Source organism: Dipodomys merriami, unplaced genomic scaffold, assembly GCF_024711535.1.
Source record: "Dipodomys merriami isolate MVZ:Mamm:240054 unplaced genomic scaffold, mDipMer1.0.p SCAF_30, whole genome shotgun sequence".
In the NCBI taxonomy this organism is placed as follows: domain Eukaryota; kingdom Metazoa; phylum Chordata; class Mammalia; order Rodentia; family Heteromyidae; genus Dipodomys; species Dipodomys merriami.
Window position 1 is genome coordinate 13,731,205 of NW_027204493.1, and position 14,801 is coordinate 13,746,005.

At 42.6% G+C, this 14,801-nt stretch overlaps 1 protein-coding gene across 1 annotated transcript in view; it reads right to left on the reverse strand.

Moving 5' to 3' along the window:
- Positions 1–14,350, reverse strand: part of Arl15 (ARF like GTPase 15) — a 379,440-nt gene extending 365,090 nt beyond the window's left edge. Inside the window, exon 1 of the mRNA XM_070041162.1 lies at positions 14,146–14,350. Coding sequence (XP_069897263.1) covers positions 14,146–14,193 — 48 coding nt within the window. The 5' untranslated portion in view covers positions 14,194–14,350. The remainder of the gene's footprint in view (positions 1–14,145) is intronic.
- Positions 14,351–14,801: the final 451 nt, after the last annotated feature.

Genomic DNA, 14,801 nt, shown 5'->3' on the forward strand with positions numbered 1-14,801 from the left:
TCATCATCTCTAGTCTCTCAGAAAGGAACCCTCCCTCCTATCTTCCTGCCTTCTTTAATTCTAGCCCCTTTCTGCTCTCTCATGGCAAAAGGTTTTACATGAATTGCAGCAGATTTCCCCCATTCCAACCTGCCCTCACCAGGCCAAGTTTATAACTAACATGAATCAGGGGTCATTTCTCAGAATTATCTGCCATGATCTCTAGGCAGTGTTGCTTGAATGGACCACTTCTTCCTGCTAGAAACAGCCTCTCCTCAGCCTGCTTGACCACACACTCCAGGTTTTCATCATTCTTTTTGTTCTCATTCTCACTACTTCTTTCTCAGGTTCCTTTTCTCATGGTGATCCCATCAAAACTACGAGCCCACTACGTGCCAATAGTGAGGCACTGGGCTCCCTAGGGTTCTTCCCCTCCAGCTCTGTCCAATCCAACCCAATTTGTGACCATGACTTCTGTCCTCAACTAAGAGATTAGGAATGTGAGTGAGCCCAGACATTAGCCAGACTTACCTTCAAATTCTGGCTCCATTATGCCTTGGCGAGGTACAGAATTTCTCCAAGCCTTAGTTTCCTAATCTCTAGAGTGGAATAGTAAATGAAAAATGTTTGAAAAAATACTTAATGCTGCTTCCACATAAAAATACCAATAAAAGAAATGTTACCATAGACAGAAAGTAACAATAACTGCTAGATGTTGAAACTGCATTTCCATCTACCTACTTAAAGTGTCAGCTTGGACTTTACACAAACAGCTCAATCCTGGTCACTCTGACAATCAAACTCCTCACGTTCTCTCCCAGCCTTTTCTTCTATTATAGTATATGACCCTGCTAAGTCACCTTAATGTCTTTGATGGGATTAAATTATATCCATAGATTTTTCAACCACCTTCCCACCAAGAAATGTCTGTCTCTTGTCTCTGAAACTGAGCAGATACTTCTCTTAGGACAACAACACTGCAAGACTTCATCCTTGACTAAGAATATCACTATCTTGAGGCCACCACATAGAAAGAACACACAAAAAGAGAGGTTCTCAGACGTCTACCATATTTGTCCAACACCCAGTTGCTGTTGCGATGTTTCTAGCCAAAATGCCAGACTTGAGTATGAAGAAGCCTTCAGGTCAACCCAACCATCATCTGGTAACTTCATGAGGGACTTGAGCAAGAACAGCTGCTTGAATCCAGTCAACCAAACGATCCATGAGTAAAATAAGTCTGTGTCACTGTGTGAAGTCACTGTTTTAAGATGGTTTCTTACTGAGTAACAGATAACCAAAACAATGTTCAAACCACAAATCTGACAACTAGATCTCAGATTTGTTCTCATCTTCTCTACCCAAGGACAAAATGTTAGCAATTCTTAAATGGTCTTTAAACTCCCATCTATATTTCCTAAATCCCTTCTGTCCCTACCTGGCTATGAATATCATCATCTCATTCCTTGATCAAGACAGCATATTCTCAACTAATCTCATTCCAATCTGCCCTCCCTTTCCCATCTTTCTCCCTATCACAGTCAAATCTGACCAACTCACTCCAGGTAAACTTTTAGATTTCTACTATGTGGCTCTAGCTGGGCTTTATAGTTCAATATCAAGCCACTGCTCCAAACCCTGTCCCAGTCACACAGAGCCCTTAAAGTTGTAAGGTTACTCACCTCCAACCCAAGGGTTACTTGCCTTCTGTGTAGCTGTTACCTTCCTGGCCTTGGCCTTGCCTGTCACTAAGCCAATGCTACTAGACTTCAATGTTGCTTATTCAAAATGGGGCTTTCCCTTGGCCCTGAAGTCTATACTAAGTTCTCGTTTCCTATGCTTCTTTGGTAACTTTTATTTCCCTCTAGATAGACTGTGTTACTCCAAAAGTCAACAGATGAGTTTTCACTGTGCCAGAGTATTGTTAACTTAAGGAAAGCACAACACTTCATCCACTTGTATATCCCCCCTTGCCAGGCAAAACCAGAAAAGGATTATAAATTGAGTGGGTAATGCATAAATCATAATTTACTTAGGCAACTCTATAATCATGGAAACCATACAATTAGGAAAAACTAGAAAAATAGACACAATGATAATTATTTCAAGAAAATAAAACTGAGGAAAAAATCAAAATAAATGAGATATTTGAGATTATCATTCAATGAACCCATCTTATAAAGAAATAGAAGACAATAATACTTAATGGTTTGCCCACTTCTCCCTTAGTGACAAAGGCAGGAACAGAATTAGGTTAAATGACTCCCACAGAATTTCTGCAGCATGTCAGAATCTTCAAGGGAAACACAACTGAATAATAACCATGTAGGTATTTCAGAATACACTAAGTCCTTTCGCCAGATTTTAAAAAAAAAAAAAATCTACCTTATCATCCTTTTTTACTATGTTGTTCTCCTGCCCAGATAACTAGAAGCAGCTCTGGGCAACTTCAAATTTGTTTGGAGTACACACTCATCAGAATGGAATGGTACAAAGTGTCTGATGATATCAAACACCTGACAGCAAGAACATAGTCTGTGGTCTCTCACACTCCTGGTTGGAACCTAACTGGTACAATCATGTTGGAGAAATGTTTAACAATATTTAGTGAATCTAAATAGGCACACACCCTATGACCCCAAAACTCCATTCCAGGCCTATATCCAACAGCAGTGGAAGCAAATTTCCACCAAAACACATCAAAGGATGTTTGTAGTAGTTCCACACCAAATGTAACAAATTGTAAATAATCTCAATGCCTACCAACAAAATAATTAGGTAAAATCAGTAATAGCAAATTTATAAAATAGACTATTAAGTTGCAATTAAAGAAATCAAACTACTAATTCATTCAACAAACTGGATGAATCCCATAAGCAGACTGAATGAAATCACATACAGCATAGAATTTCAATATGTTAATTCTTCACATTTTTTTTTAATCACTTTGCAACACTCCCCTGATTTCTCCACATTGTCAAGGACTGAGATTCAGGAAAGACTTTGTATCACACAGATAGCAGGCAAGGATACCTGAGAATGACTTGAAACCCAGACTTGAAATGTAGATTAAGATTACAGACGTGCCCACTCCTTCAACTAGGCAATCAATGGTGATTACTCAACTCTTGATCCTGGGTCTTCCCAACCGTGAAACGGAAGTAGCAGCTCCTCCACCTCTGACAGGGTGGCTGAAAGGACTGACTGACAGATGAATACCTATTAAGTACTTCCCACAGAATGTAGTACAAAGGAGACTTTCAATAAATACTAATTAGCATCACCATCACCATCATTACATAACTTTATTATAAACAATAAGTGATTATGTGCAAGCATTACTCTAAGTGCATTACAAATATTAAGTAATTTAATCAGTATCGAGCTTTAATATACAGGTTGATTTTGATCCAACAAATTTTCTACTTCTAGAATTGATCATAAAGCAACCCCTAAAGGATTAGAAGTACTACATGTAACTATCTGCCTTTAAGAAATTTCACCTTGGACATTAGTTTGTTAAGATTTATACACTAGCCAGGCAAAGGTGGCTACGCCTGTAATCCTAGCTATCCAGAAGGGTAAGATCTGAGGATCACAGTTCAAAGACAGCATTGGTAGGAAAGTCTATGAGAGTCTATATCTTATTAACCACCAAAAAACCGGAAGTGGAGCTATTGTTCAAGTTGTAGGGTGTCAGACTTGAGTGAAAAAGCTAAGGTATAGTGCTCAGGCCCTGAGTTCAAGTCCCAGTACTAGCACCAAAAAAGCAAATAAATAAAATAAGGACCCATAATATCTTCATTATGAAGCCCTGTTGATTCCCTTCATGGCCACAAGGTCAGACACTAAAATAATGCATGCTTACTTTTTATCTATGGGATACTAGAGTGCTTCTCCACTGCTCTTTATTCTACTCCCCAATTTTTTTTTCATTCAGCTTTTACTTTAATAGTAGACACATTATCAAGATAATCTTAGTTCTTATACAAAAAATATTTAGATGCATGTGTACATATATCTATTCAGTACATCTGTTGATATGACTAGAGAATGACTAAAAACTATAAAACAAACTGATGAATCATATTAAAAGCTGAAATGCATGTACCAATGTGCCATTATATGCTTCCATTTAGCACAAAAAACAACTCACACAGGCATCCAGGTCTCAAAATCAGCACTCAGTCCCTTCTGTGAGCTCATCACCAAATTCAGGTAAGATACATATCAAAATGTCCCTGAAATGGCGATATCAAAACCAGACACACGACATAGATATCTAAATCTTCATGCAACAACATTTATTAATCTCAAATATTTGACAGGAAAGGAAAAATGTGAATTACATAAAGATAAACGTGGTATGTTGCAATTTCAGTAAGACTGCTTTACCATATACAAAAGAATGCTGAACGTAGTTTACACATACATTTACATATCCTAATGGTGAAAATCACACAAGAGAATAACCAGTGACTTTGGAACAGCTATGACCACTGATAAGAACAGAGGAAAGTGCAAACCAAGCAGGAGGCTTTGATTGTGGCCTTAAAGGACCATTTTTCTTAAAGGGAAAAACAAAAACAAAAAAAAAACCAGTTTTGAAGTTAAAATAGCAAAACATTAACATCTTTTGAATCATGACAGGAGGTATATGTTTGTTACTTCCTGTACCTTTTTACATGCATATAATAATTCATAATTAGAAATAAAACCCTGAAAGACCTGTATTTCATGTAGGACCTGACTCCATATCTAGGCTGACTGGAAAAGGTGCAGGTCTTCTGTGCCACTGACGTTTCTGGAAAAATTTCAGATTTTCACACCCTTCTCCAAAAGTAACTAGGTGAGTGAGGTAGCTATCCAGTTAGCAAAACAACCCACATGAATCCCTCTCTAGATTAATAGACACAATCAGCAGAAGTCCTCAACAAGGGCTGCAGCAGTCCCCTGCAAACTCAACTTTTCAAATAGCCGCTTACATTCAAAAGCATGCAGGTATGTTGGGCTGTGAGGCTAAGGGCAGGCAGTCAACACTTGTGAAAAGTGTAAAGGAGAATGAGTATGATTGCTCACCTCCAGGCACAAACCCACACCGGTCCCGGTGAGAGCTATGCTATCTCTGTGTTGCCAAGGACCTCTCAGAAAACCCAGATGTAAAAGCAAGGGTTTGGAATCAGACAAGTGAGACTCAAACCCAAGCTATGACCCTCACACAGTACATAAAGTTCTTTCTTTTTTTCTTTCTTTTCTTTTCCACTTTAGTTTATCCCCAGTTGTCACTGAATTTGATTTTGGTACCCTGTGCCTTGTATATACATTTATCTGATTCCCGGGAGGGAAGGGGAACAACAAAATGGTGAGACCAAGGACAAAGTGTGAACCAATGCAACAGCAATACTCACAAGACACAATGTTGGAAATTAACTTTTCAACTTGGGGTGGGAGGAGTAGGTGGGGGGAAAGTGGGAGAAAAAGGAGGTAGTAACAATATTCGACAAGAAATGCACCCATTACCTTATGTTTATAACTGTAACCCCTCTGTACATCACCTTGACAATAGAATTAAATTAAAAAAACAAATATCAAATACACACACACACACACACACACACACACACACACACACACACACACACACACACACACACCACAAAGCTATGACTCTCAACTGGAGAGTCTAAGCTTGAGGCCTTTCAGAGCCTCAAGTTCCCTCTCTTCTAAGTTACTGAATCCTTTGTGAGCCAAAAATACCTGGTGAACAAAACTGTGGAAGGATCAAATTAAGTGATATAAGTTAAACCCTCTGCATAAACCCTAGTCCACAATCCCCTCTTTATCTTTTTTGTTACTCCTTATAGTAACAGAAAACTGATTAACACAGCATCATTAACTGAACTTGTGAACAGGGCAAACTGCCATTTCTCATCTACAATACAGTTAATAGATCTTTTGTGAAATCTTTTCTTCTCTCCATTCAACTCCACAAATAAATCCCTCACAGTGGATGCCATGAGGAGACTTTTCCCAACCGAAGTCAGTAAATACGAGGCTGCTTGGGGCCTAGTCTCTTGGACAGCCCCCATTTCCGAAGTAGCACTGGTGAGGAAGCATAGCAGACTTAGAAAATAGACCCTAAGTCTCAGGAACCTCTTCCAAAAGAACTAGTGCTTGTGTCAGGCAAGAACATTCTCCTGAAAATGACACTAGAGGTTCAGGAACAAGGACGCATAGAAATGCATCGTGGTCACTTGATGGCACATTAGAGACAAGATCACCTCAGTGACCAGAATTAGGGCATTGTGGGATGTGATGCTCAGCACACACACAGTTCACCTTCCAGCCAGCCTTCTCTGGGCTGGCCACTTGGGAGTCCCTCAGAAGGAGGGACTTCAGTCAGCCTGCTTGCAGCCCTGAAGTAATGCAGAAGTAGTCAAGCAGCATTATTCAGCACCCATCTACTAAACAAGGAGTACCGTTATCCCATGATACCAACAGGCAATTGGTTCCAGGAGTCAACTAGATCAAAATCCACAGACGCCAAAATATCTTATATGACATGGCAGAGCATTCGTATATAATCTATGAGCAAACTAGCCTATCATCCCTACATTTCTTACACCTATCAGGATGTAAATACTATATAAATAGCCGTCATACCAGCCAGGTGCTGGTGGTTCACACCTGTAATCCCTAACAACTCAGGAGGCAGATCATGGTTTGAAGCCAGCCTAAAAAGGAAAACTCTGTTTGATTCTTATTTCCAATTAACCAACAAAAAGTAAAAGTAGAGGTATGGCTCAAGTGGTAGAGCACCAGCCTTGAGTGAAAAAGCCATGCAAGAATGCTAGGCCCTGGGCTGGGAAGGTGGCTCAGTGGTAGAGTGCTTGCCTTGCATGCATGAGGCCCTGGGTTCGATTCCTGAGCACCACATAAGCAAAAAAGAAAAAAGCTGGAAGGGGCGCTGTGGCTCAAGTGGTAGAATACTAGCCTTGAGCTGAAGAGCTGAGGGACAGTGCCCTGGCTCAGAGTTCAGGCCCCATGACTGGACCTAAAAAAAAAAAAAGAATGCTAGGCCCTGAGTTCAAACCCTAGCAATGGCATATGCACCCACAGGAAAATGAGTTGTTATACTCTATTGCTCAGAGAAAAATAAGAGAAAATTTCTATATGGATTAGCCCCAGCACAACTATTATTCAATATTTTCAATGTTAGTTGAATCCGTGGATATGAAAACCTCAAAGACCGGAACAAATGCATTTTCATGAAGCATGTTGTACAAATTCCAAGTAAGTTCTAACCGTTTTATCACCAGCTTCCTGGTATGTTAAAAAGCACAAAAGAGAATGACTGACTGTCCCATAGAAAGCAGAAACCATAATGCCAGCTCACCTTCTTGCTTAGTTTTATAAACTTGAAGGAATTACACAACCTCCCTGGGTCTCTGTTTTATTGCCATGACTTATTAGACTGTCTGCACATGGTAAGTGATCCGCAGATGATAGCTAGTTTAGAAGTACCTGTGGCAGGCTAAAGGAAAGAAATTTATTTGGCTCATAGCTCTGGAGATTCAATGACACAATACAACATCAGCTAGGGCTCTTGAGAGAACCCTGTGGTATAAAGCAGGTTGGTGGAGGGGAGCTCAGGGGGATGAAGATCACATGTGGGAAGAAACAAACCAGGAAGCCAGAGAGGCTGAGGTCCCACGTGCCTTCTGAGGGCATGCCCTTAATTGACCGAAAGGCCTCCCAACAAGCCTTACTTCTTTAAAGATCCCACCATCATATACCACTATCACAGTAAGATGCAAGTCTCCACCGGGCACCCCCCAGTGGCTCATGCCTTTAACCCCAGCTACTCAGGAGGCTGGGATCTGAGGGTTGGAAGCCACCCTGGGCAAGAATGTCTGGGAAACTTTTATCACCAATTAATTACAGAAAAATCCAGAGGTGGAGCCTTGTGCAAAAGGAGCCCAGGGACAGCACCCAGACCTAGAGATCAAGCCCCAGGACTGGCATTAAAAAAAGAAGAGGCCTCCAACACATGGATATTGAGGATCATCCCACCCTCCAAATGATAATGCCCAGTCTTAACTCTCCCCTCTAGTACCTCTATCCACACACCAACCAATATGGAACTTAAGCATCCATCAAAGGGCAAGTCCTAGAGGCAAGAATGATGTGTCTCTCCTCAGACTCATACTGTAAGACTAGAGCAACAGAAACTTGTAAGGTAGACCTAACACCTTTGTAAAAGGTGTTGCTATTAATGGTATGTGTTTTCTTTTTTTTTTTTTTTTTAAACTGGTTGTGGGGCTTGAGCTCTGGGCCTGGGCACTGTTCCTCAGCTCTTCAGCTCAAGGCTAGCGCCCTACCACTTGAGCCACAGCACCACTTCCGGTTTTTATTGCTTATGTGGTGCTGAGGAATAGAACCAAGGGCCTCATACATGGGAGGTAAGCACTCTACCACTGAGCCACCTTCCTAGCCCCAATGGTATGGATTTTCTTAAAAATTTATTTTTGCTATGAGAAATTCACAGACATAGATTTCTGTTTATCAGGTTCATAACATGAATTATTATGTGAATATGAATTATTCATTGAAATTAAGTTTGAACTGTTCATAGTCTTTCAGGCTGAAAAGAGCATTTTTTTTTTTTTTGTTGGGAGAGGTGTTGGTCTTGGGGCATGAACTCAGGACCTGGGCACTGTCTCAGAATTTTTTTACTCAAGGTTAGCATTTTACCATTTGAGCCACAGCTCCACTGTAGCCTTTTGGTGGTTAATTGGAAATAAGAGCCTCTTGGAATTTCCTGCTCTGGCTGACTTTGAGCTTTGATCCTCAGATCTCAGCCTCCAGAGTAGGTAGGATTACAGACATGAGCCACCAGTGCCTGGCAAAGAGCATACTATTTTTAATCAACAAAAAATTTCAGTTCACAAAGCTGGGCACCAATGGTTCACAACCATATTCCTAGTGACTCAAGAGGCTTAGACCTGCAAGATGATAGTTCATAGCCAGCCAGAAAAACTGGAGAGCCTTTATCTTCAATTAACATGCAAACTGCCAGACTGGAGGCATGGCTCAAGTAGTACAGTGATAACCATGAGCAGGGAAGCTAAAACCTCGAGAAGTTCACAGTTTAGTTCACAGAAAAATGAACATACAAAATCACAAATGTGCCTTTGCTCCTGCTTTTAAAGGATTTTTTTACAACCATCTAGTACCTATGGACTCCACCCTTGGCACTGCACCAAGAGTTTTGGTTTTGAGTTGGTTGCTTAGCTGGTTTTTGTCTTGTCAGTGGTGATGGATTTGTGATGATCTATCCAGTTCTCTCATTAGATCTTCCCCAGTGATACAAATTTTATGATGGCAGATACAGCCTGTGAGTAATGAGCTGGGCCAAGTCACCAGTGAGTGCGAAGACGAGATCTCACTAAAAGAACTTTATTAAACCATAAACATAATACACAAATACAATGCACAATTAGCTTCTAAGACTAACCAAGTATTTTTGACATATTTACAGGTCTACCTTTACACTTGAGTTTGCAAAAAAGCAAAGAAATATACACAAGAAAAATAAAATAGAAAGCAAAGGTAAAGCTAGGCGTTGATGGCTCACACCTATAATTCTAGCTACTCAGAAGCTGAGATCTAAAGATTACAGTTCAAAGCCAGCTCAGGCAGGAAAGTCTGTGAGACTCTTATCTCCAATTAACCAACAAAAAGCCAGCAGTGGAACTGTGGCCTTGAGCAAAAATGCCAAGAAGACAGTGCACACACACTGAGTTCAAGTCCCAGAACCAGCACAGAAGGAAGGAAGAAAGGAAGGAAGGAAGGAAGGAAGGAAGGAAGGAAGGAAGGAAGGAAGGAAGGAAGGAAGGAAGGAAGGAAGAAAGGAAGGAAGGAAGGCCGTCCTGTCACATGCCTCCTAGTCCTACAACCCCTGGGCCTCATAACTCATCCTCTAAGACTTTCAAGGCCATTCACAATGTCAGAGTCCCATACATGTGATGAACAAGTTAAATAATATTTTTGAGTATGGTTTTATTTTTATAGGTATTAAATAATCATTGATAGTCTTGGTGATGACCATTCCTAATCTTTCCATATCCTGAAAGTAGTTTCAAAGGCAGCCTAACACTTACCACTAAGCAGCAGTAATCATTCCACAGGATGAAAAAGGACAGTATCAGCCACATAATCACAACACATCAGCAATTCATATCTAAAAGGAAATATGCTGTCCATAAATAAATTTCCCTGTGCTATCTCATTATATCATCACTGCCATTATACGGAATGTAACCAGCTTTATTACTGTTGTTTTGATAGCACAGAATAGGAGAGGTAAAATCCAGACTCATTTATGTCCACAAGTCACAAGAAAAAGAACATTTTGAACTGGAAGAAATCTAGAAGTTGATCTTGTCCAACCTCCAGAAAAACCTGGGAAATGTGTTTTTCTCTTTCATTGTAACTTGAGTATATTTTCTTCTTCTTTATTCAAAAAGCTCCACACAGGTCTTGCTAGCTCTACCTGTCAGCAAAGAAGAACGCCAATATTGATTGTTAGAATGACAGATAAATCTTTACCCACAGTCCTGGAAGGTGTGAACATGGCCTGTAAACTCCAAGTATCCCCAGAAAAAGGGGAAACGGGTTTGTAGTCTCGAAGTAACTTTCCATATCAGCTGGAAAATAAACTCTCAGGTTAAAATTGTCAACCTGACTATCTTAATCATCTTAAAAGTGTAAAAGATACATTCTACATTCCCCAGAACAAAGTACCCTAATCCAAACAGATATTATCTTGTCTTTGTTTAGAAGCAGCTGAGGAAAGAACTGTCCCTCACTCCACCCCTCAACTCATTCAAAGAAATACTAGGCCCTAACTACACATCAGGAACCAAGTCAGGCACCACACTAAGTGATAACCTGTAATTATTTAGGATTTGCAAGTTACCACTATTTCCCAGAACCGAAGACAATAAAAATCCTGTCTTAACTACGAAGGTATTATTACCTGCCCTTCACCTTGACTGTCACCTCTGAGAATTTTAAGTGCACCTTAAAGATCAGAGAGTTGTGTTCCATTTGACCATCTCAATGCTATCAAAAGCCGTTAAAAATAGCAATTCTACCTTTCTCTTTCACCTTTTCCCCTCTCCTCCAAATAAATGGGCTAGATGCTAGCATTGAACCTAAACAACAATGGACAAAAGGCACATACACACAGCTCTCCTTTCCAACAGCAACACAAGAACATCATTAAAAAGAAAAAGACACACACCATTACTCTTCTCAAGTTCAAGGTAAGGGCACTTACTCCAGCCCAGTCAGCAAAATCAGGAGTCCAACTCGTAATGAAAGACTTTTTTTTTTTTTTTTTGGGTCTGGAAGGTAATAAAAAGAACTCCAGAAGTGATTTCTTTTAAAAGATTCATGACACAAAGAAATTGATTCTGCATTTTTCAGAAACAGGATTTTAAACACCATACCAGGATAACGAAGAAGCAAACAAGTGAATATGAAAAGCAGAAGAAAGGAGTAATATAGTACATCTTTTACTGAAAGTTGATAAGCAAAAATTAAATATGATTTAAAAAAAACCTTCAGAGGGCTGAGTTTGATTTGGGGATTTTCTTCCTCCAGTTCACTTTTTATTTATTTATTTGTGCTGGTACTGGGGTTTGGACACTGTCTCTCACTGTCCCTCAGGTGTTTCACTCAAGGTTAGCATTCTACCACTTGAGCCAAGGCTCCACTTTTTGCTGATTAATTAAGAGACAAATTCCCATGGGATTTCCTGCTGTGGCTGGCTTTGAACTGTGATCTTCAGATCTCAGCCTCCACAGTCACTAGGATTACAGGCATGAGCTACCAGCAACCAACTTTTAAATTTTTATTTGTGTATTTATTTATGTATTTATGTATTTGTTTGTTTTTAGGTCCACGTTCTAAAAAGTGCTCACGAGGGTTTCCTTGCACACTCTCAAAAACTGAAGTATTGGAAGTGGCACTGTGGCTCAAAGTGATAGAGTGCTACACTTGAGCAAAAAAGCTCAGAGACAACGCCAAGGCCCTGAGTTCACACCCCATGACCAATACCTCCCCCTCCCCCCCCCAAAAAAAAAACTGAAGTATTTCCTTTAAGATTTTTTTCAGTTATTTTTATTGGGATTGTTTCACTGTACTTGTGAATTTTTGAAAGCATGGTAGAAGTAATAGGACAATGATTATATTACTAAAGCAAAACTAGGGTGTTAGGTGAGACAAAAATAGCAAAGTTTAAATTGGGGCTCACTGTTTATGGAACGAAGATATCAATAAACTGGCAAGAAAACTAATGTGTCTTTAGAGTAACCTTGAGCCCGCAAATATCCACCCACCTACCCTTAGACTTGTCTAACTGGAGACTAGTCTGAGTGATTAGCCAGAGTTTCAGTATCTTCTCACCAAGTGCTCTGGTGGGTTTGGCATCTCAAGGACAGTTCTGTAATGCAATGTGTAAATTTTTAAAACTCAGTAAACAAACGGATCAGAAGCACATGAATTAACAAGTATCCAAAACTAGCTTCCAATAGTATAGGTAATTATCCGCCACAAACTTTGCTTTTAATTTGGGCAAACTGCAAGGGAAGAAAGGAACAAATGAATCAATCACTTCAATGAGAAAGGAATCTTCTGGACACATCTAGTCACTTTTCAGCCTAGAGAGTACCTTATTTAAAGAATTCTCCCGTAACTGACTATACTGTTAGCAGGTAGATATCATTTCCTGATCACAAAGACAGAAGTTAGTGACACCAACAAACAAAGTAAACCGAACTGGAACTCAAAACTTTGTGCTGGGCTCCATTCCCCAAGCCAAGCATCCACCGCAGTCACCATCCGGCCCCCACCAGTTCAAGCTGTGAAGCTTTTGGGGAAACACTGCATTTGTGTAGACATGTAAACAAACCCAACACAGGTAGCCTTACAGAAACAGTCCTCAGCCCAGCCTTTCTTGATTACGGAAAGTATTCCATCTTTCTCAGCACAGCCTTAAGTGTAATTCCTAGAAGGCACTGGCAAATCTCTGCCAGGCCGAATCTCCATTGGAAACCCCAGTGCTGTGCGTCCAGCAGGATGGGGGGGGGGGGGTGTTAACGTCCCCTCCGCTCCACCTCTGCAGAGCACTGGCCAGCCGTTCAACCTAACACCTGAAACACAGTCATTGCTTTTAGGGATCGAGCACAGCTCCTGTCAATGACGGTCAGCTTTGACCACAAACAGGAGGAAGGAAAGCTGTAGGGGCGGGGGGGGGGGGGGAATATAATTTCTGGAACAAAAACATCGTGTGCTTGCATAACTCCACAAACATACACACGAGTCAATTCTGACAACCATGTTCCGCCCCGTCCCGGGACTGTGCTGACACTTTGCCCACCTAAACTTCTCAGATCAAGCCTGGCCTAAAGCGACAACAATCACACCAGGGTGGCGATCGGGGCAACACCATCAAGCACCGTAGAGCAATGCCTCGTTCCCTTCCCAACCCAGCCCTGCCCGGGACCCGACCAGGTCGCAATGTAGTTTGGTCCCGTGTGCTTTATAGGGCTAATGTGCTTTTAAGAAATCCCCCCCGCGACCGAGGTCATCGCTTTCGAGATTTAATCACAACCAAATGACCGGGGCCCCCGGGCACTTAGTGAGCCATTCTGGTTATGGCTCTTTAATAGTACCTGGAGTTCTGCTCCAAAGGGAGAGCGGAAAACTCCAGCTTCCCGGGCAAAGTCGTGTGCGGAGGGCGGGCGCCGCGAGGAAGCCGGCCTCGGGCAGGGGCCGCTCGGCCGCGGGGGCCGCTCCTCCGGCCCCGCCGCCCGCCGCCCGCCGCCCCGCAGCCCCGGCCCCACCTTTACCTGTCGGCACCACCACTCACCTCCCCGGCTGCGGCGCCCTCCTAACCCCCCCCCCCCACACACACACACTGGGAGTCGCGGGCGCAGCTTCGCCGCCGGCTGCGGGAGAAAGAACCCCGCAGGCATCCCATCCCAAAGAAAGAAAGCAAAAAGGCTGCTCCTAGAGGCGGGGAGCCACCGGGCACGGAGAGAGCCGAGGAGCGACCCCCCCCACCACCACCACCACCACACACCGTCCCGCACCTACCAGATAATCCATGTACAGAAACGCCTCAGTTATCCGGAGATCAGACATCCGGCAGCCTAAAGCATCCGGAACGGCTCCGAACCCGGAAAAAAAAAAAAAAAGAAGAAGAAGAAGAAGAAGAAGCAGCAGCGGTGTCGGTGACTGCGAGCGAGAGCAGCTCTTGAAAAAGCCAGCAACAGCGAAAATCACCGAGCGCAGCCGAAGAACCGAAGATTACACCAGGGGCGCGGCGATTGGCCGGGTGGGCGGGCCGACGGAAAGGAGGACGCTCGTTGGCTGAGGCGCCTATAAAAGGCAAGCCCCCTGAAGGCTGGCCGCAGAGAAGCGCGGGAGATGCCAAGGGGAGCTGTGTTGTAGCCCCGGCCAGTGGCAGGGGCGGGGGCAGCGGCGCAGGCGGAAGAAGGAGTGGGGAAAGCGGAAAATCGGCCGGCTGGGCGGCCGCCCGACCTCGACGTGCACGCGCAGCCTCCAGTTGGAGAAGTGAAATGAAGATCAACTGCTAGCTCCAGGGCTGGAGCCTCGCCGAAGTTCCGTCCCCACACCCCCCGCACCCCACACACACACACCCCAGTAAGGAAGAGGGCCTTTCCGCGGGAGGCGGGGTAGACTCCAGAACTTACTCCCGGCCTTCGGTGCTTTCCAAAACAGGCTGCACT